This window comes from Diaporthe citri, assembly GCF_014595645.1.
Source record: "Diaporthe citri strain NFHF-8-4 chromosome Unknown scaffold_1, whole genome shotgun sequence".
NCBI lineage: Eukaryota > Fungi > Ascomycota > Sordariomycetes > Diaporthales > Diaporthaceae > Diaporthe > Diaporthe citri.
The window spans coordinates 10,635,446-10,657,239 of record NW_025064846.1 but is presented as its reverse complement, the minus strand read 5'-3'; the positions used below and the strand labels follow the sequence as shown (position 1 = coordinate 10,657,239).

General features: G+C 50.3%; 7 protein-coding genes and 1 non-coding gene across 8 annotated transcripts; 7 read left to right on the top strand and 1 right to left on the bottom strand.

Moving 5' to 3' along the window:
- Positions 1-672: 672 nt before the first annotated feature.
- On the top strand, positions 673-1,220 carry INS49_002764 (uncharacterized protein; the record flags this gene model as incomplete). Its single annotated transcript, XM_043163565.1, has 2 exons — positions 673-919; positions 982-1,220. 2 exons carry the CDS (start codon positions 673-675, stop codon positions 1,218-1,220), a joined length of 486 nt encoding a protein of 161 aa, XP_043032071.1.
- Positions 1,221-3,851: 2,631 nt separating this feature from the next.
- Positions 3,852-4,387, top strand: INS49_002763 (uncharacterized protein; the record flags this gene model as incomplete). The annotated part of the gene is made up of 3 exons (XM_043163564.1): positions 3,852-3,889; positions 3,953-4,128; positions 4,218-4,387. The coding sequence occupies 3 exons, from the start codon at positions 3,852-3,854 to the stop codon at positions 4,385-4,387; spliced, it is 384 nt and encodes a 127-aa protein (XP_043032070.1).
- Positions 4,388-5,593: 1,206 nt separating this feature from the next.
- INS49_002762 lies at positions 5,594-5,697 on the top strand. Its single transcript has one exon. It is a non-coding gene; the product is annotated as a tRNA-Lys (tRNA).
- A 746-nt stretch (positions 5,698-6,443) lies between these two features.
- Positions 6,444-6,978, top strand: INS49_002761 (uncharacterized protein; the record flags this gene model as incomplete). The annotated part of the gene is made up of 2 exons (XM_043163563.1): positions 6,444-6,924; positions 6,974-6,978. 2 exons carry the CDS (start codon positions 6,444-6,446, stop codon positions 6,976-6,978), a joined length of 486 nt encoding a protein of 161 aa, XP_043032069.1.
- A 519-nt stretch (positions 6,979-7,497) lies between these two features.
- INS49_002760 (uncharacterized protein) lies at positions 7,498-10,318 on the top strand (the record flags this gene model as incomplete). Its single annotated transcript, XM_043163562.1, has 2 exons — positions 7,498-7,701; positions 8,075-10,318. 2 exons carry the CDS (start codon positions 7,498-7,500, stop codon positions 10,316-10,318), a joined length of 2,448 nt encoding a protein of 815 aa, XP_043032068.1.
- Positions 10,319-11,452: 1,134 nt separating this feature from the next.
- On the top strand, positions 11,453-13,506 carry INS49_002759 (uncharacterized protein; the record flags this gene model as incomplete). The annotated part of the gene is made up of 4 exons (XM_043163561.1): positions 11,453-11,764; positions 11,824-12,291; positions 12,357-13,106; positions 13,174-13,506. The coding sequence occupies 4 exons, from the start codon at positions 11,453-11,455 to the stop codon at positions 13,504-13,506; spliced, it is 1,863 nt and encodes a 620-aa protein (XP_043032067.1).
- Positions 13,507-15,077: 1,571 nt separating this feature from the next.
- On the bottom strand, positions 15,078-18,629 carry INS49_002758 (uncharacterized protein; the record flags this gene model as incomplete). Its single annotated transcript, XM_043163560.1, has 9 exons — positions 15,078-15,112; positions 15,166-15,318; positions 15,383-15,760; positions 16,195-16,293; positions 16,381-16,438; positions 16,512-16,537; positions 16,625-16,729; positions 16,813-17,152; positions 17,211-18,629. The coding sequence occupies 9 exons, from the start codon at positions 18,627-18,629 to the stop codon at positions 15,078-15,080; spliced, it is 2,613 nt and encodes an 870-aa protein (XP_043032066.1).
- A 1,534-nt stretch (positions 18,630-20,163) lies between these two features.
- Positions 20,164-20,791, top strand: INS49_002757 (uncharacterized protein; the record flags this gene model as incomplete). The annotated part of the gene is made up of 2 exons (XM_043163559.1): positions 20,164-20,611; positions 20,667-20,791. The coding sequence occupies 2 exons, from the start codon at positions 20,164-20,166 to the stop codon at positions 20,789-20,791; spliced, it is 573 nt and encodes a 190-aa protein (XP_043032065.1).
- Positions 20,792-21,794: the final 1,003 nt, after the last annotated feature.

Below are 21,794 nucleotides of genomic sequence, written 5' to 3'. Positions count from 1 at the left end.
CGCGCATTGAATGGCCCAAGCTCGGATGCAGCTAAAACCTCAACAGGTGTAAAACACGAACTAGGCAGATCTCGCGTGGATGATTTCTAGCCTCGCTCTACTCTGCCTCTGTTCCGGCCGTACCTTGCTGAAGTCACGATAGAGCCGATCCACGCCAGGTGCTCCGCCACGACGCTTCACCGCAAGCACGAAACAAGTGAAGCTGCGTATTGGTATACAGCCACCGAATCCAGGGCTGGCCGAGCGAGAGTTCCGGGTATCAGCTATACACCAAGCAACGTTGCTGGGTGCCGTGTGCTCGCGTGGTCGCTTGATCCGATATATGCATGTCAACATGTGTGAGGTTGGGCAATGAGGTTATCATCTCCAGGTTTTTTTTTTTTTTTTTTTTTTTTTTTTTTTTTTTTTTTTTTTTGAAATCGACGCTCTGCGTAGTTATTACCTGGGAGGTTTTCTCAGACCATCTCCCACTTCCCTGGCCCCTTGCGAGTCTGCAAGTACCCCGGCGCTGTGGAACCGATGAGATCAGCGACGTCTAGAAAGGACTCCACATGCACCCATGTCGACCCTGACGTCAAATGGTGCTCGACGCGTTCAGTCGCGTCGTCGATGCCGACATACTCTCTTTGCCGCCTTGTGAATTCACCTGACCGTGGTGATCTCTACAAAACCATGGATATCGTGCAATCGGCCTCTGGGGACGAGCTTCGTGCCGTCGTCTTGGCGCTATGCAAGGACACATCGGTCATGCTGCGAGTCGTGGGCCACATCAAAAAGCTCAGAGACGCCCAGGCAGACGCATCGAAGACTGGCGAGAAGAGGAAGGCTTCGGACCAAGTTTTCATATGCGTCCGCTGCGGAGAAACTTTCAGCGAGGAAGCCAACGATTCTAAAGCTTGCACATACCACCACGGCAAGTGTGCTTCAGGCCTCAGGAGACGGGACGACTGGCCCAATCTCATGCTGACCAACATCATTCAGGTGAAATGGAAGTAGGCGGCGACGACGAGGACTTCTGGGCCGACCACGATGAGGATTGCCACGGAGAAATAGACACGGAAGAGACGCGGGAAGAGTTCCCAGAAGGCTTCACCTGGAACTGCTGTGACCAGGCAGGCACGGCTCCCGGGTGCACCAAAGGGCACCACTACGCCATCGAGGGCAAGAGGATGAAGACCACCACAGACGGAGACTCGGACTCGGACGGTAGTGATGATTAAAACAAATGGTCATAGAAGGAGAGCATCGTGCTGATGACGATGCAACTTGAAGTGTTGGATTCAGATTCGACCTCGCCCTTCTTGAGACCGAGAAACGCGCTGGCGGACTCCAGTGATGCGAACTGATCACAATGTATCTGATCTAACTCAAAAACATGCGGAATCTACTAGCAAGAAGCCAAGTGCAGGTTGTTGACTACAAGGTCGAGACCAACACGCATTCCTGTTCTCCAAACTGGTCTCACTAGGACCTTGATGCCGCTTGCTGCACTCCATATAAAACTTGTCAGTTGCTCTACAACGTGTGTATAGCACGGTTCGAAACAACGGTAAGGCGGCATGAACCCTGTCTGCGACGACAAACAAACTAGGGGTCGAGCCCTCCAAATTGGGAAATGTTGCCAAGCGACCCAGGGCCTACAAGGACAAGTGAGAGGCTCAGCTCCGTCTCCATCTCATATGTAGTTATAGTTATCGTGGTATCACATGTCATAGGATGGTCTATGCGTCTTTTCCGCCATAATTAGTCCCATTTTGACGTGCTCACGGCATCTTTATCTGTCCCTTTGAAGTTGGGCATAATTGCATTCATCACATATGTAGATAGCCACGGACTGGGTACTGTTGTTCCCTTTCAGAATTACTCCTACCGGCGTGGAGATCAACTCTCTTTCCAGGGCAATCCTCGCTTCTGTTGCTTCGTGCATAGGACGATGCTGAGTCGAGGTGATGAACCACTGTCAGCTAGTCCATCCCTATAGCAACTTAAAGTATAGCATAGCCTCGACATATTCAAGATCACTAGGAGGAAGGATATGGACTTCAATCATCTCACTGTCTACACATGTCAAGGATCATGTAGCACGCATGAAATGAGTCGAACTCAAGAGGCGATGTAGGTGATGAATACTTTATTGGCTACCTAGGTATGTGTCCATTTCCCTTGGTAATCTCCACTTCTAAAATTCGTCATATCTTCCCATAATAATTGCCTTCTCATCCCGGATATGGGCATGGATCTGGGGGTGGCGGCGGTCTGTAACAAGTTAGTTTGAAGTACAAGGGCAACGAATATCGATAAGACAAGATAATGGCGATGAAGTCCTACGGCCGGGGCTTGGGAGTACAGGGCCAGGGTCTCGGCGGCATGCTGTAGTATTTTATTTCGGCTGCTTGATATTCTGGTAGAAGTGCGTTTCTGTCGAAGTCTTGCTTATGCAGGAGCTGATTCCAAATAGAGCAGGACGGACTTGCAACACGGGTTGATTGCCTATGTATTTTATACTTCTTTAAAACGCTTTGATTCGTACCTAGGCACCAGCAGAATTGACATAGTCGGTGATAAGGAGCCACCAGTGACTTCTTGACTATGCTTGCGACGACCCTGTATGTATTTAGGGACTTAATCAACCCAATGCTCTATTATTGCATACTCAGTACCCGGGCCACGTCTGGTGAATCACACTTAAAGAGGTCTTGCTATATATGATCATGAACCGGTCGGGAAAAGTCGTGACAAATCCTCCGATCACTTGTTGTTTCTCAGCATATTGCGGCAATATTAATGTCTGTAACAGATTTTATATGACAATAAATCTACGAGGGAAATCATAGGCTTTCATATGGCACACGTCATTCTATCAGTTCATTATGATGGTTAAGGAGTTAAGAAAGGCCAGTGTTGATGCATGCCGTGAAAGTCCTTGTTTCGTGATTCACGTCGAATTCGTTATCACACCTGGCATGGAATTACAGGCTATATAGAGAGGAGAGTTACTTATGGTTGTTCGACATCTGCGAAGGTCTTTGCACTGATTTTGAGGCCTTACAATGTTCCAAAGGCCCTCAGAGGGTGGTTTTCATTGCCGATTAGATCACGCCACACTAGAAACAGCTGACATAGAATGCCTGCAGCCGCATCGTCATAGTCGATAGCAGCTGGACGACTGTCTCATACCAGAGACATCTTGTTGACCCCATCTTTCTCCCTTGGCTCGCAAGCCCGAGGACAAGCGGCCTACCAGTATTCAAAGATCTGGCCAGAAAATTCCCAGCCGGGACCTCTAACGTCACCGGTTTCCTGCAGCAGCTGAATAGCCGCTTCCTTTCACGGAACCAACCAATGAAACGAAACGTCCATGGGCTGACAGGTAACGAAAAGTCACTGTTCCTTCCGGAGAAAATATCTCGTTATTAGTCTTGTATTGAACAGAATTTTGCTGATGGCCAAGCAGGGCCAAGGCCCGTATTGGCCAGGGTATGCATCCGGCTTCCGAATAAAGATGTAGTGGGCCAGAGATCTGGGTCGACCACGGTTAAGCTTACCCACAGTGGTCCGATACAATGCATGCAGCTATGTACATTTTTTAGAGGGGTCCTGTCTTGGCAGGGCTCCCTCGTGAGACCCGATATCCGAACCAGGGCGAGATTTGTGCTCCATGTCGGAGTTGCTTGCGACTCTTTGGAGCAGTTTAGCCGGACACGCGTATAAATACGTGTGTCTGTCCCAGACGAACGACACATCTGAGAAGTCCACGTCCTCAGCCCTATCTGCCTCTATTCATATTATAGATATCCGGCATCTCAATACTTAACACCACGCTGTATACGTTAGACTTGCTGCTCGCCAACATGAAGTCTTTCTCGGCGGTCGTCGCTCTACTGTCTTGGTGAGTCGCGGGTGTCCCGAGACATTGGTTGCGGAACCGAGAATGCAAGACTGACAAGAACAGCACACTGGTGGCAGCGAACCCCATCGAGATTGCAGCTCGACAGACCGAAGCTGGATATCCCACCACAATAATCGAAATCCCAACTCGAGACTGCACATTCCGGCCAACAGCAACGGTCACAGCGACAACCGGCTGCCCCACGACGTGCACACCTACCGGGCTGTGTTTTTCTGACGGTATGTATCACTGGCCTCTGGATCCTTGAAGAATCGTCTTGGCTTGCCCAGGTGGAGGATCGCAGGCTGACAGGCTTCCCTGTCATTAGCGGCTGTGACGTTGGAATGCGGTTGCACGAGCATGGCCGTCCAGCCTACCACGGTGACTGTTTGCCCCACCGCGACGGTTTGCAGGCAGTGCCAGACCGGCTGGGGCATTGTCACCGTCACGCCGACGACATGCCCCGCGGAGACTCCCGCTCCCCTTCCGACGGCATAAGCGCTGGTTTTCTATGAGCAGGAGGCATGAGAAAGACTGGGTTGGCTAGACTGCATGGTCTGACGATGTGTGGAAGCTCATCGTGGCGGGTCGGTGGGACAGTTCGTGGAGGATCAGTGCAGCGACGGAAGAGGAATGGATGAGGAGAAGGCATCGTGCGGTGGCTGCGTGAAATAGGAGGAGCAGACCCCAGGCTAGTCGTGCTCACCGCGTCAATAGTCATAACGAAAATCGAAAGCTGCAACAGTCAGAAAATTCTGCTCACCGAGGCTCGTATTAGCATTGGCGCCTGTCGAGGACGCGAACACGTCCATTTTCCCACTCTCGCCGACCGTAACCAAAGGCTATTGCATGTCGTGCCCATGCATGCACCCAAGCGTACCAATGCCCGGGTGGGCCCGGGGAGTGTCTAGAGGAGCTCCAGGCCAATCAGTGTGAACGTGCGTGCCCAAAACGGAAGTGGCAGGGGCTCCTACCCCTCAGAGCTCGCTCCTTCCCAACCCGCTTTACCTGCCCGCCTACCCGACCGCCTGCTACCTACCTCGCCCCGAGGAGACACTCTGTTCCCGTCCTCCAACGTCATCGACAGCTGCACCCCCTCTGCTGCTTCACGACACTTCATCCCAGCAGCCAGCTTGCTCTCTCGTTTTCACGCCTCAAGATGGGCAGATCAACTTTCCAAGTTATCGATGAGCAGGATGACACCGCTCTCGACCCGCATTGACGACAATCGTCACGCTTGCCCGTTCACGCCTGGCCCCGCGCGCGATTATCTGGCAACCGCCAGCACCAACAGACGCAGCTATTGAACTCGCCATGCTGGACCATTGACAGCTTGCGTTGCGAAACAAAACACCATCGGCTCAGTCCCTTCCGACACTCAGGATGCGCATGTGCTCCCTACACGCTGCCTCAGCGTCCGACTCTGCCACTCTCGCTGGGCCTGCTCCGCCCACTGCCGGATGCCCCCTTAGCCCCTCACCCCCGTCCGACCAATGCCTTCCGTGATGCGCGATCCGACCAGGCACAACATAACACAGCATGGGATGATGCACAGATGATAACGATGGTGGCCAACACGCTGCCGTCTCGACCGTCGACGGTATCGCAGGCGGCTCTCACTGCAACCGAGCGAGTCAGCACGTTGTTCCGCCCACACAAATACCCGCCGGCTGTCTGTTTTCCAACAACTGGCGTCTAACAGACGCCCGGCTAGCTCAATCGGTAGAGCGTGAGACTCTTAGAAAGAACCTCACGATTCTGACAAGAGATACATCTCAAGGCTGTGGGTTCGACCCCCACGTCGGGCTCAATTCCCGGCGAAAATCGCCTCTTCTTTTTCTCTTTTTACTCCTTGCTGTTCGGATGATGTCCTAGGAGACTCAACTGCCCGATTGCACATCGTTCAGCACGCGCGAGGGACGTCTGGGGCTGGCTAGCAGGAGGCTGATTGGCAGTGTGTAGCGGAGGCTACACGTAGTGGACGGTTGTTGGTTCGGCCCCCATGTCGGGCTCAATTTCCGGCAATAATCGCCTCATCTTTTGCTCTTTTACTTTTGGCCTTGTTGTCGGGACTTCTGAGTTAGTGCTCTGCTGTGAAGTCTTTTGCTGTATCTTTTTGGGTCCTCTGAGTGCCTCTCTGTCGGGTTTCGCAGGACTTGAATCCCGGATCGCAGAGATGGGAAACGAGGGATAGGCCGGGGAGAGAACTGTATACAACGTCTACATCCTTCACAGTATGTACTAGAGAGTGTTGTTACTGTCCACCTATGGGTATTGTTTTTTCCCTGTGATGTCTAGAGGTCGTCTCACCAGTGCAGCGGGCAAACCTTTTGTTCACGCCCTCTCCTATTACCCAATAGGCTTCTTATACACATACGCCAAGGTTGCGACAACCTGCATCATTATATAATAGACCTAATGGACCCGTAAGCCCGACCCCTGCCCGCGCATCAGGCTCCCATTGCCAACAGCACCAACGTCATCCGTCTCTGAGTATTCACCATGTGACAGAAATCTGCCACATCCAGTCTGAATGCAAGATAACAGTCTCACCATGGTCGGTGAAATGTCCCTTGGGGCGTTCGTTCAGACCATTCTCTTCCACTTGGCGCCCGTCCTGTGTGTCTTCTTGCTCCTCACTTGGCGGCGCTCCAGTGTCCCAGCCAGTATGAGGAAAGAGGCCAACATCTCAGAGAGATCTCCGCCCGTTCGTTTGACTCTTCGTTTCCGCCACATTCCGAACAGAATCAACGAAGCCGCTTTTCGACGAGCTGTGGGAGGACACGAGGACGAAAGCATTATCGGAATGTCATGGACCCCATCAACGATTGGAGCATCGCACGTTTCAACAGTTTGCTTCGCCAAGAAGGCTTCCTTCCTTGACAAGATTTGGCAGAAGAAGGATCAAGTCGACTGCACCATCAACCTCACGTCTGACGGCGACACGTTCGATGTTGCGGTGGATGATCATTTCTTCGACTTGACCCCTTTGCACTGGCCAGAGCGCTGGGATATCGAGTGCGTGCCTTGCCCATGTGCCATACAAAGCCCCCCAGCATTCGTGCCGGTGCTAACTATACCAAGTATAATTGCTGTGACCGGCTGGAATGGCAAGCCGATTTGGTCTTGGAAGCCGGAGAACAGTCGTCATGTGTGGCTTCGCGACTGGCTTGGGCGAGACCTTGCCGACAGAGGCTGTGCGGCTCGTGTTTTCACGTATGGCTATCCATCCACTGTGGCACGTAGCGACAATGATGCAAGCCTACACGACTACGGAGCCAATCTATTGGCATCACTCGCAACAGCAAGGCGAAAAGAGTTCGAGGTAAATTGTTTCGTCCCTAACTGTCAATCCCACTGTGGCGTTGTGCTCAGATGAATGACATGTCACCTTTGCGTACAGGCACGGAGATCGAAGCCTCTAATTCTGATAGGCCATAGTCTGGGTGGTCTCCTCAATAAGCAGGTGGGTAGCTGTGCCATTGAGTGATAAACCTTTGCGCCTCCCTAGGCAGTGTTGCGCTGATAAGGCTCAGGCCCTCAAAAACGCGCATGCAAGCAAAGATCGTGCAGAAAGAGATGTGTACACATCTTGTGTGGGTCTCGTCATGTTTGGTGTTCCCAACTTGGGCCTTGAAAACCGTGCCCTAATCTCCATGACTGACGGACGCAAGAATGAAATGTTTTCTCGGAACTTGGGACTCGACTCGCAGTATTTGCCGGAGCTAAACAAAGACTTTGGTTTCGCCTTTGGCCAGCGCAACCTTACGGTCATTGCAGTCTATGAGACCAAGGATAGTAATACGGTAGAGGTATGTATCCGAATGGTCTTCTTTCCCCCCGATTTTGGTTCCAAAAACTCATGACCTGACGTCCGGGAAAGCAAAAAGAAGATGGACGATGGTCACGAACGGGGCCTCCAGTTCGCATGGTTCCCCAACATTCAGCATGCACCTGTGGTATTCCCAGCGATAATATAGCGTCTTTCACGAATCATTCAAATCTTGCCAAGTTCCCCGGCGAGGATGATCGTACATACCAAGTCGTTCTCCAACGACTTGTGGAGATTTTTGAGAAGGAGATGAAAGATCGACGAGCGAGAATAGTATGTCATGCGGACCGAGTACTGATTAAGCCGGCTATAAGGGGCCGCATGGTAACAATGGCTGACCATGAATTGCGCAGATGAGTTCCGGCATTCAAGATGACAACCTAGGAGCCCAATATTTTCAGGTGCCTTTACAACACTTGGAGTCAAATTTTGTTGGGCGGCAGGAGATACTTCAGCAAATCGAACTTTGTTTCTTCACGCAGCCAGCTGTTCGTCCGGTCTTTGTCCTCCATGGCAACGGAGGAATGGGCAAGTCACAGATCGCTCTACAATTTGCTCGGACTCGTTCACAGCGTTTCCACAAGATCGTCTGGATCCAATCAGATACTGCAAAGCGTATGCATGAGAGCTTCAGATCAGTAGCCCGGTCACTAGGAATCAACGATGTCACCACCGACGAAGACACGATTACCAAGCACGTCTTGACGGAGTTGCTTGACGGCTCAGAGAGCACACTGTTGATCTATGACAGTTTGCCAGCAGACGACAGCGGTTTCATGGACGTGATACTTTCCGAGCATCATTCGAGGTGGGCTCGGACGCAATTTTCCAAAGTCTTGATCACTACACGCGACAGGCGGTTTTTGAATTTCGAGACAGGTGGTAGCCATGCTGCTGTCGAGCCTCTCCCTCCCGACAATGCCGCCAAGCTTCTCATGGAGTTGTCAGGAGTTCTCCGTGAAAACTTTTCTACACTCCAGAGCTTCTACAGCATATGCAGTGCTCTTGGGTGCTTGCCACTAGGAATTCTTCAGGCTGCTTCATACATTAAAGTCACGGATACACATCCTCAACAGTTCCTAGGGCAACTCAGACAAGAGCCAAGATTCACACTGCGGTATCTCGATGAACTTTCGCCTCTCATGCCGCGCGAAAAGAGGATTTTGTCGGTATGGGAGGATAGCATGGCGCGAATCGAGACAAACGAACCGTTTGCCGCGAAATGGTTCACACTTTGCAGTTTCTTAGACATCACGATCCCGCATAAACTCTTCGAGGACGCTCACGAGTATTTGGTATTCTCAGATAGAAGCGGGAAAGAGAGAACCGCGGCACGAGACCAGATCCAATGGCTTTATGGTAACCTGTCATCCATCAAGTCCTGGAACACTACACGGCTTTACTCGGACGTGCTGGAATTGAAGAATCTTTCCATGATGAAGACAAACACCGATGACGATGGCTATGTCTCGTCATCAATCCATCCACTGGTTCAGCAATGGGGCCGCCTCAGGTTGGAACCGCAGCAGCAAAAGAAGTACCTCTCGATGGCATCTTCATTGATTCACCTTTGCGCTGAAAAGCTGCTGTGTGAACACAACACGCCACGGGATTCGACGGCTGCTTACATATACCAGCGTCAACTGCTGAGCCATGCATACTCATGTATCGATTTTGCTATCAACGTCTTGAAAACGAATATCGCGGAAATTGTGCCGATTGAATGCTCTGTCACCTTTGCCATGTTCTTGGTACACGAGATGAGCTACGATGCTGCCGTGCAAATGCTTGAGATAGCAACCGACAGGGATGACATCGACGTGACTTGGAAAGCTTCAGCACTAAGAGTCCACTCTTTGGCACTCAGGAGGCAGCGAAAGTTCCCAGAAGCTCTCATGGTTCAGAGGAAAGCGTTGAAGGAGATCAATGGCTTGCCGCCGGAGCCTGATACCATCGGTGCACGCTTACGAGCCGAGGGAGAGATGGCGACTATACACCGTGACCTCCGTGATCTGGACGAAGCCCTTCGATTACAAGTCGATGTTGTGCGCAACACCGGCTCACACTTTGGGTCGGAGTCTTTGGAGGCACTACACGAGCTGTCGTGTCAGGCAAGGATCCACGCCAAGAGAGAAGAATTCCATCAAGCCCTGGAGATCGACGAGCGAGTGCTTCAGATTTACAAGAAGAAGTATCCAGACCGCGTGGAGATCTGGGATAAAATGAGGAACTTGGCCATCACGTACTACGATCTGGATATGTACAAAGATGCTGCCATGCTAGAGGTTGAGATACTAGAGGGAAAGGAAAGGCTCTACGGCACGGAGCACCTCGAAACAGCCTCAGCTTTGGAGAACTTGGCACTGACGTGCAGGTATTCTGGGGAACATGAGCGAGCCTGCCAACTCTTCCGCAGAGCCTTGTGTGTTCGTAAAAAGGTCCTCGGAGAATCACACGAGAAAGTGCACAAGACCGCTAGACGTTTGGAGGAAGTGGAAGGGCGTATTCAGGCACAGTTAGCGCGAGAGTCAGTCAAGGGTGCTATCGAGGGAATCAATTTTGCAAACAGGGTAGACTCAGGATTGGGTATCGAGTAGAAAGACCTAGTGGTGTCAGAAGGAAATTCACCTATCGATGCAAACTCAATTCAAGCTGGCTCACGATCACGTCCTGTCGGCTGTGATCGCACGGGCAGGTAGCAACTCGATCACTGTGAGGCTCTGTCGATCCGCTCGGGCGTTACACACTTTCGCCGGGCGTAATGAAACGCTACACTCTGCAGTGGATCGGCAGGCTGATCAAATGGTGAGAATGCATGTCAGCCTCCATTTGCATTTCCAGCGGACACGTGTGTTCACTCTTCTGCGGTGTCAGGGGCTCCCATGTGATGAGACGGCCAATCGGGCGTAAGCGTATTGCAGGTCCGAGGTAGGCGATGGCAATTCTTGATGCAATTCGTCCCGATCTCCACGAGTGTGGTTGTACAAGGGTGTCAGGTGACGGACAAGAGCGGGGTCGGTTCCGCGCCCGACTACTGTGGTCGAAGTATTGTCAAGTTGATGTATGTAGATATATATTGAGAGAGGCTCGTGGCATGCGATTGCGCCTTAGCCGAGAGAAAGTCTCATCAATCAGTGATTCCATCATCGAAGAGCCGCATATATTGATCAACGACACATCTTGCTTCCGTCATGGACGACAGCGGCGATTCCGGCTCAAAGGGCTCGAAGAAGGGTGGCTCTAGTTCAGGGTCGAATACGAGGTGACGTGAGACTGGCAGTAGGGCTTGTAGGTGAGGATTTTCAACACTAGCATCCGATTTTACACTCTTGTCCTAGCTGGAGGTCTGGACCTAACCTCGCGCAAATCGAAGGTGCCACCGACGTTTCGATGCATTGCCCTCACTGCCCTGTTACGCAAGAGGTACCCGAGTGGTACTTGGAAGCTCAGCCTCTTAAAATGAGGCAATGGTGGGGCAGTGGCACAACACAGCGACAACAGCACTTGAGTGGAAATATGCCTATGTGACCTTTTCCAATTGTTTTATAATTCTGTTCTTGGAGTCAGGAATGTGGTGGCAGATACAGCGCCGTGGTCGTTCAGAGCAGCTTGTCTTACATGAAGTTGAATACCCTGCAATATGTCAATCCAATCCCAGTTCTGTTCTCAGAAATCCCCTTGATACTCTTTCGCATAGCAGAATTGGACACCACCGATAGCACGTTGACATGATGTACGAAGAACACTCCACCAAGTCTTCGCAGGTGGCCTTGGATGAGTACATTGAGAAGTATGGGTCCGTTGAGAGCCTCGAGCTGCAACAGGGCTCGTTGAAGGAAGTCATCGATGAGCTGCTACGGGTGGAGAAGAATCAGATAACGTCAGAAAAGGCCAGCAATGGAAACTTGAAATCGCGCTTGATGGGCCTAATAACATTTGTCGACCGGTATGCAGCGGCCATGGACTGCCTGGTACAAACTTGCTCCGGATCTGTCGTCAACCCAGCAGCACTCATATGGGGTCTCATTCGGATCCTTATAGAGGTCTGAACCAAAGGATACAGCAATATGACGCTCCTTACCAGGAACTGACTGCTTTGTAGGTGACCTCGTCGGCAAGTCGATATTTCACAAGCATATTTCGGCTGTTGGAGGACCTGAGTCTAGCTCTCTCTCTCTATGGTGCATATGAAGACATGTTCTTCGAGAATCCGAGATTCCAGGGGGCTCTGATTGTGGTCTATACGGATGTTATTGCAATTCTAGATAAAGCACGACGAGCCCTCCGGAAAAGCAGTACGTCTTCCTTACTCAATGTGCCAAACAGCAATGGCAATGGAGAGGAACTCTACTCACGAAAGATGATAGAAATCTCCATGTTATTTCATCATTTCCGAGCCACTTTCGAGTCCGACTTTGCGGACGATCTCAACGCGGTCAGAAAACACCTGGCTATCCTGGACAGCGAAGCGACACTGGCACATCGCGGCGTAATGCACACTTTCGCCATGCGTAGTAGCCCTCCGGAACTCCCCGGTGCTGAAGCTGTGTTCCAGCAAGAACTCAATAAGGTAGGTTGTCTGCATCAAAAAGTGAGTCTCACTACCGTTCACCACACTGACGCATGCGCGACCAGCGTGTCTTCGAGTGGCTCGCACCCCTGGATTGTGCCGAACGACTACTCGAGCTCCGAGAGGCTCATCAAGAAGGATCATGCTCTTGGTTACTTCAAGATTCAAAGTACACAACTTGGAAGCATGGAGGCGGAGATGATACCCTATGGATTTCAGGGCCCCCTGGCATCGGAAAGACTTTCCTTAGCGCGGCCATGATACTGGATCTTGAGGAGTCAGCAGGGCCTTCCACATCCGTGGCATACTTCTACGGGGACGCGAGTCAACAGCTCGAGAACAATAGTACCAAGCTATTTGCGACTCTCATTGCTCAAACGCTCACCAATATGTTGGACCATGAGGAGCCTCGCAAATTGCCCTCAAAGCTTGTCAAAGCTTATGAAAGATCGTCCCAGTTTGGTCGTTCATTTATTTCCAAGGTCGACTCTCCTATGGAAATTCTGGCTGCGGTGGCATCTGCTGCGGAACGGTTCATGGTGGTTGTTGATGGCTTGGACGAGATGAGCGAGCCAGAGGCCACTGCTCGGCAACTCATGCAAGCCTCGTCGATGTTCGGACCGGGTTTTCGACTTGCAATCTTAAGTAGGGATTCAAAAGACCTGATGCGATGCCTCGATGGAACAGCGCACCTTGCCATTCGTTCTTTAGACGTCAGACCCGACATAGAGACATACATCCAAGAACGCGCGCAGAGACTTCCCCTTGAGGATGACGTTTCTCGACAAAACCTTGTCAAAGTCATAACAGATAAGGTCGATGGCATGTTTCTTTGGGCACATGTCGTAATGCAGGATCTAGAGACAGCAATTACGATTTCAGACGTGGAAGAGATGCTCCTCAGGTGTCCTCCTGGTCTGGCGGCAACCTATGATCGTTTCATCCTGGGTCTCGCCTCTCAACCAGCTCATCGACGTCGAACAGCCAGAGAACTTCTGCAATGGGTTCTGTGTGCTTTCCGACCTCTGTCTATATCAGAGCTCGAGCATGCTCTGTCGGTACAATGCCCCGAGAGACGTTCAAGCGCTCGCATTATCAGCACGGATTACACCGTATTCCGAGCCGCCATTACTGAGATCTGTCATCCTTTCCTCTGTGTCAGTGCAGGCGGGGACCAAATTCGACCAATTCATCACTCTTTTCGGGAATATTTGACAGCAGCAAACTCAAGTGCCCAGTGCATAGCTTCTGAGTTTTTCATCGGTGCGCATAGCCATACGGAGCTTGCTCTGAGGTGTCTTCAGTATCTTGGGCTGAGACCAAACCCCTCGCAATCTGGCAAATCCTTCTGGGGTTATGCAATGACATCCTGGTGTCATCACACTACGCTAGGATCTTACGACTCTGAGCTTGAGATGCAGGTGTGCCACTTCCTCTCAACGAAACGAAATCGGCAAAAGTGGCTATACTGGATGCTCTTTGAATACAGAGAGCCATTTGCCTTCGCAACTATTTTCAAGTGGCAGGAATGTCTCGAAAAGTGGGCAACGGCATCTCTGCTTGAGTCTGGCCTCAACGCCAGCCTGGTTGATAATGACTGGTCTATGGACGTTCTCGAGTTACTGCTGGGACTTTTAAGTGGCGATACTCAGTCATCACATGATAAGTTTTCTTCGACGTCCTGTTTCCACTACAGAGAAGGAGTTACTTACTTCGAGAAAATGATGGTTGTAAGGGGACTTGCCAGGCGGCTGAAGCGCAAAAACCGCTTGGCTGAGGCTGTGCAGCTATTGGAACAAAGAAGCGTGGCCACAGATCTGAATCAGAATGTCTTTCTGATAAACATTCTGGGAGTCCTTCTTGATCAACAAGGGCTCACAGAGCTGGCTCTAGAGAAACATCGTGAGGCCCAATCAACACAGGAATTACTTCATGGCGGGGATCATATGAAGACCCTTTGGTCGGCAAACGAGATGGGAAGGATGTGTCGGCATCTAGGATTGTTGAAGGAATCTGAATCACTGCACCGGCATTCTTTGACGAAGCTAATGACGAACCTTCCTGAGGATCATTCAGAGATTACCTGGACGATCAACACATTGGCCACAACGCTACGCCTGCAAAACAGGCTGGATGAGGCCCTGACGCTTCATCTACAAGCTTATCACGCACGAGAAAGGCGTCTCGGTCCATTACATGCCCATACACTTTGGTCTTGCGGGGATGTTGCAAAGTGTCTCCGAGACCTACATCTGCTGGACTCTGCGCTGGTATGGTACCAAAAGGCTTTAGATGGACGCCTGGTAGCGCTTGGATCAGAACATGCAGACACGTTTTGGTCAATGAACAGCCTAGGTAGTATCAGACAGGCACTAGGTGATGTGGATCAGGCACTAGTATTACAGAGGCAGGCCTTGGAGGCTCAGGAAAGGATACTGGGGCACGATCATGCTCACACGTGCTGGACCAGACAGGTCATAGCTAACTTAATGGGGTAGACAGTGGCAAACTCGTCAAGAGCATTATAGATTTTGACTACCAATGAACACTCAATCGTGAATATGAACAATGCACCTGGGGCCGGATGTCTTCCGTTCTGGGGGCTGGGGGATACTTTTGTAATTGACGAAGGCTGACTCTATGCCTTTGGTAAAATCATTGTGCAGCCCTTTCTTTTTTCCACGAGGTGTTCTTAGCCTGGAGCACTTCAAAAAAGCCAAGTTTCTACCTATGTACAACTTCTACCCACGTTCCTCCCCAAGGGCCCGAAAACCAGATTGCTCTCATCATTGGAATCTAACAGTTCCGACAAATATGCATTCTACTCCCTCGTTAGCGTGCTCATGCAAAGCAACAATACCCTTATCGACTTACCCTCTTCCTCATGGAATGTGATTACGATATGTTTGGTATGATCGCCGGTGTGGTTAAAATGCTCTGTATTAAGGTAAGACCCGCACATCTGGAAATTCACCACTTTTACTTCGACTTTCTTCTTGTGACGTTTCATCGCCGGAATCTCGTTTACTAGGAGAGATTAACGTGTCAGCAACAATGAACAGTCCCAGTTGATGTATCATCAGGTGCTCACCTTGCCCATACCACCATTTTCCATGTCCAAGACGAGAGTCCTCCAGCCTTGCTGCAAGCCATACTATCTTTTGCGTTTCTGATTTCCACAGCGTCAGAAGACCAGGTCCTTGGGACTTGTTGGCCCGAATGCTTCTTATCGTGTCGAAACCCGACACGCTACACATCATCAACAGATTCCAACCAGTTAACTCTTTGACCATGCCGTGGAAGTTCTTCCCGGAAAATGTCACATTAGAGGCTGGCGGACTGATGATGCGGAGCCTATCCACTCCACTGCTTTCAAAAGTGCTCAGCTGTAGAGTGAGTTCCTGTAGCTCTCGCTGTTTGAACCTCGCAACGGTCGAGTTGCTAGCTTCGTCCGGAGTTTTCTTGAGTCCTATGATTGGTTCAGATTCTGCGTAAGTAATCGATTGGAATCCATCGATTTTCAAGGACCCTTCATGAACCTGGAAGTCAAGAAGTTGAGGTCTACTCCGCAGAAGATACAGCATGTGTGCACTATGCGAAATGATTAGTTGGTTAAACAAAAAGCAATGATGTCGGCCAGAAAGTACGATCTAAATCAATAGAACCGCGTTTAGTAAAAGAAGCCAAACCTAGTGCGAGTATGCTCATCCCGGAGAAAACGAAGCCTAGCAAGATCTTGTGGGTGGCTACTTGCAACCGTCAGAACCCGAGTGATGGTTGAAGCATCAGGGGTAATCCCTTCGCTGCTCATTCTATCGTTATGATTTGACGACTCAACCGAATTGATATAGACATGAAGATCATCTCGATCGTCAAATGATTGGATGCATATTTTCTGCGCACTGAAATCGTATTTCGCTGGGACATTGTCGATCGGTAGCTGTTGGGCGCCTCTGGCCACATGTTCGGCGGAAGTAAGGATAGAAATGAACCGAATAGCATCTAAAGTCACCACGAATTAGTCTTTCTGTGCTTAAAAACATACTCTCATTCCTGAAATTCATTCTTGCGTTTCGGGGTAACACTTACGATCTGGCTTTTTAAACGTGACATCCAGCACACGGTTGGGATCCCACGGTTTAAAACCCTACACAATCAACATCGGTCTAGGGCTGAAAGGCTGTGAATACAGTCGTAGTCTCTGACCATGTATGACTTACCAGCCAGTACTCCTTCTTGTAGTCCACTAGTGAATCATGTCAATCTGTGACATCAAGGAGATCATGCACGAGCGCAGATGACGAGGCTGCAAAGTGGAAAGGATAGCACTTACACGCATCACGCTCGCACGGCTGATTGAAGTCTGACCATCTCACGATCACTTTCCCTGACGCGAGTCCCTCGCTGCGCGTGATGAATATGCCCGTCACCGGCAGCCCTTGATCGTGTTAGCGATCAGGCATGAAGAAGCAGGCGAATGCGAACATATGGAATCCTAGTGTCGATTGTGGCAGTACTTACAGGCTTCCCTGAATCTATCAGGCTTTGGAAACGGCCAAGCATCGTCACACAGGACCAGTCGACGTTCGAAAGTCGGCATGCGGGGACTGATTACAGCCAGAAGTCTGGGCTGCAAGGAACATTGGTCTTCTGCTGGGGTGAGTGTTGCTTCTCGAATTTCTGTACAGAAAATGACACCTTCATCTCCCCTAACAAGTCCTTCCTGAACATGACCTTCGTCACAGCTGAAGAAGTCGCGGCAGCACTCCTCGAAAAGAATTCGACCCTGAGCGTTCTTTGGGTGAATTAATTCCAACAGGCGGTCACTCGTAATCCGACGGTAATCTGGCCCTTCTGCAAGCTGATGGGTCTTAGGGTCAGAATGAGCCCATCCGAGGGATACTTGTGGACCGACTCACCAGAAGGTCTTCTATCCAGTCGATAACGAAGTCAATTGTTTCCCCGGAATCACTTTTACGCTCGCCTAGCCATTTTCGAAATTTATCTTTGCTGCAGGTCATGCCATAAAGCTGCAGCTCCGTGTCGCGTTTCGCTTCTCTCTCCTCAAAGATTTCCTGCAGAGCCTTCCGTGTTGTGCCCTTTATCACGATAAAGACCTCCAGGAAGATGCAGCCAAGGTGCCACATATCCTCCGACATAGTACGAGGGAGTCCAAAATGCCTTTCTGGAGATTTATAGTCTCGGGTCCATGGATGGATGACAGCTCGTTCTGTGTCGGCTCCCCTGCGTGGTCCACCACTCTCCGGCGCAATGATGGCGGTTGCAAAGTCGCACAAGCATATTTTCCAGCCAACACTGTTAGTATCGCTCGGGACAATGAGAACATTTTTTGGCTTCAGGTCCCTGTGGCGAATCTTGGATTTGTGGAGAAATGCCACGCTTGCGGCAAGGCATCCCAAGCATCTTGGCAGCTGGCTTCTCTCAAATGTCACGGCTGGATCCGACTCGCTGAACGATCCTTTTTCGCTGTCTGAAATCCGGTCTAGTAGTGTTTGCAGGTTGAAGAATGCTACTGGAGAAAGAAGCACTCCGAATGCTTGTGGATCGGTGAAGGCAGCCCGGATTTCGATGATATGATTTTCTCGGATTCTGGCCAATCTCCTGTCTGCTAGTGGAAGCTTCCCAATGCTCTGAAGGACAAACACCTCATCCTCAAAAGACTTTTGTTGTTTATCCGGGTATCCGATGGGCCCATGTTGGCCTTCTCTGCCAACAATCTTTTGTTCGGACCAGAACGATTCATCGTCTGAGCCCGAGGAGCTGCTGGGGTCATTGTTGGGACGTCGTGATCTGGGTCGGACAATCAGCTTCATAGCCAAATGTACGCCTCTTATCTTCACCTGGAAGACTGAGCCAAATCCGCCCCTGCCCTTCAATTGATTATCTTGCTTATGGCGACGGCCCCTATAAGTGGATACAATCGTGTCCTCGTCCTCAGCATTTCTGCCGAGGTACCTCTCCATGATGACTTTGCTGCCAACATGATAATGGTTGAGATAGCCTTGAGGATCATTGACCACAGCGTCAAGACTATCCACGCGGTAATGCTGCGAGTTGCCTTGGTGGCCTTTGACCACAGTGCCGGGCTGTCCTGGATAGATTTCGAAAGCCCATTTCTGTTCTTTGAGGAATCTTTGCTTATCTGCGGGACGATCATCAAACTGTTTTGGCAGGCCTAAGCCACTTTCGGGAACAGGTAGGAGAATATCTGTGAAACGAATCTTTTTGAACAAATCAATGAGTGTTCGTTGCCTCTCTGGCAGGTCACCTTCGATTAACATCAGTATCTTTTGGACGCCCTGATAGGTGCCACTCATTGTGCAGAAAACTGAGTTCCTTGTCGAACTGTGAAGGATGATGTTTTAGTCCAATGTAACAGGTGACAGGAGAAGAGGTGATATACATCGAAAAAAAAAGCATAAAATCATGGTTGCTTATGCCCCTGTCAACCCACTTCCCAGCTACTTGGAGTGACTTCCAGGGCATACCCTTGCTGACAGTCCGGGGAAGGTGGATTGGAGAGGGGGCCAAGGGGCTGTGAGGGGGTCAAATTGTGATGGGTAGTTGAAGTGCTTTAATCAGCAGGACAAAATAATCTGCTTACAAGTCTATGTACTAGCTGGGCCGACCCAAGTTGGCCTGGTATTTACCCATGTACTGCTGTTGCTGACTTGGCATAGGTCAAGGAATGGCAAGCTTGAACTCGTGTCACCACACCAGTGCGCCACACTCATTCATCAATACCCATTTTCGTGTCGACTTGTTGTAGGTGGCAAACTCAGCAAGGGCCTAGCTGGGACAGGTGGATACTCACTGGTAGCATTGATGAGTGTTAGTTGATGAGTGTTATTTGACGTAGCACAACACATGTGGCATTTGAGCCGCCGGTCTTTCACTAGCCCTCCGGAAAAAACCCATGAGCTTAATTATCTCAGATGCACGATGCACCAATTTGCCCGCTTTCCTTTTGGGAGAACCTTTCAGGCTTCATGGTGATGGGAAACCAGGCTACCGGTGGGTAGCAAGGCTAACCGTAGGTAGCATGGTGGCTTGACAGGGAACAGCTCCAGAAAGTCTCAAATGAAATAAAGTGACGTATCACCAGGGCAAAATGTTTGCTATGATGTCTGCCTGCAAGGGTGAGCCCGGCCTGAACGCAGCCTACTTGAACTCTACCTACAATGTGCACAACGGGATTGTCCTGTGTGACTGATTACACGTAATATTACTTGGCGTGAACCTTATCCATCACCTGAATGCGCGACAGATTGTCTGCTCGCCCTCGGAACGTGTATTCTAGGCTGGATTATACTACCCATAAAGACCTATTGCGCTTGATAATGTAATTATACAGTGTCTTTTCAGCAGTCAGCAATTGGAGAATCAGAAAAAGAAAGCAGTAGCTAAACTGTGAGAATATAAATGAATGGGCCGACTGGTCATGTCTCAATACAATACATGAGGTACCTGCACTTGCCCGCGGTCAGACACCTGCCACGCCATCTCAGCTCACCACATTCGGTCAATATGCCGATCCCATCATAGCCCTCGGAGCTTGCTTCCGATGTCAGCCTCATTCTCCTCGGTGTGTGTACGGGAAAGTGCATCTTTTGCGGGCCCCCTTTCCCTCCACCCCTGTTGGGTAGTAATAAGCTGGCTGAGAAGGACGCTGGGCCAGACGCGAGAATATTCTCCTGAAGACTGCATCCGAGTTTGATCTTCGGAGCCTTGCTCTTCACATCTCAACAGATCGAATGTTTTCCCCACTTTCTGTGAATAACATGGTTCCCTCTCTTCTCTTTCCTTATTCAAGCTCATAGACTGTCCAAGTTTGGTATGGCAGACAGGAAAATGGAAGCCAACGATGGCTTTCTGGATGAAACCAGTACCATTGAACGACACATAGCGCAGCCTGTTGCTGGGCGTACTCCGACTCAGCTCAAACAGCTCATGCACGCCTTCATCCGAGAGACATACCTGGACGAGTACGAGATTCCACACCTCCAGCGCGGTACCTTCCTAGCTGCAGCTCCTTATCACTACAGAAAGCGCGAATCCCAGGCACCTAGCGAGGGCAACAAGCAGCCTTCTATTGCTACACGGCCAGATTTGGCAGCTGACCATGCAGTACTTGTCAATGAGAAGGAACACAAGTGGCTGACGCTTGAGAGAGAGGACGAGGAGACGGGCAACTTCTTCACCAGGCTGAAGTCTTACCCACGCTCAACGTATCTGGTCATTGTTTGTTGCTCACTCGGGGCCATCGTACAGGGCTTTGATGAAACTGCCGTCAATGCAGGTACACTTCAAACTTCCTTGTCCCATGATTATGAGCATGCTGACAAAATCGATAGCTCAGGTGTTCTATAGCCTAGCCTTTCGTGACACCAGCCAGGGGAAAACCATCGCTGAGCTCCCTGTACTCTTGGGTCTTGTCAACTCTGCTCCATACCTTATGAGCGCCATTTCCTGCCTGTGAGTAGCTTGGAAATTCTCACCACGTCGAAACTTCCGAAACTGGTGCCCTCACACGTTGGACCTGCGTCGGTTCTCCAGTAGCCAATCAATCAGCTAATCAGGCCGCTTTAGCTTCGTCAACCCGCTCAACAGGATTTTCCGTGGGAGGCGAGGAGTAATTTTCATAACTTGCTTTATCTCATTTGTTTCTTGTCTGTGTCAGGGTTTTGTTTCATCCTGGCAGTCTCTCTTCGTGGTGAGACTCATCTTAGGATTAGGAATTGGGCCTAAGAGGTATGCTTGGTGAATGCAGCTAGCCTTTGCCTGATTCTGGAGGGAAACCCTCCCGCTGTTGTGCATTACATACTTGCTGATGTCCACACTTTCTAGTGCTACTGTACCCATCTATGCGTCAGAGTGCGCACCCAGGAGTCTTCGAGGCGGGCTCGTGATGATGTGGCAAATGTGGACGGCATTTGGAATAATGTTGGGTCACGTGTTTGGCCTTTCTTTCTGGAACATCGGTCCCCATTGTAGAGTAGAAGGTGATATAGACCTTCCATGTGTAAGTCTATTTCTGTTCAACATGATTTGGATAGATACTAACTGCATGCAATGGAAGAGTTGGAACTGGAGGCTAATGCTCGCCATTCCTGTAAGCACTCTAAAGCTCCTCACAAGCAGAATGTCGCTCATGTGCACAGGCTTTACCACCGCTGATTCCTATGGCCTACGTATTCACGCTTCCAGAGTCGCCAAGATTCTTGTTGCAAAGAGCAATTGAAAAGCAAGAGTCAAAGCAGCAGAGTCCTGAAGAAGTAGCGAAGCTCGTTCGAAAAGCCTATCAAGCGCTCGTCAAGTTCAACAAGACGGAACTTCAGGCGACACGAGAATTGATCATAATCTACCATAGCCTCAAAAAAGAAAGGATACACAGGACATCCAAAGGGTTCAAGGCTATCTCTGAGCTGTGGACCCATCCGCGGACACGATATGCCATGTTAGCAAGTGTAACGGTCATGTTC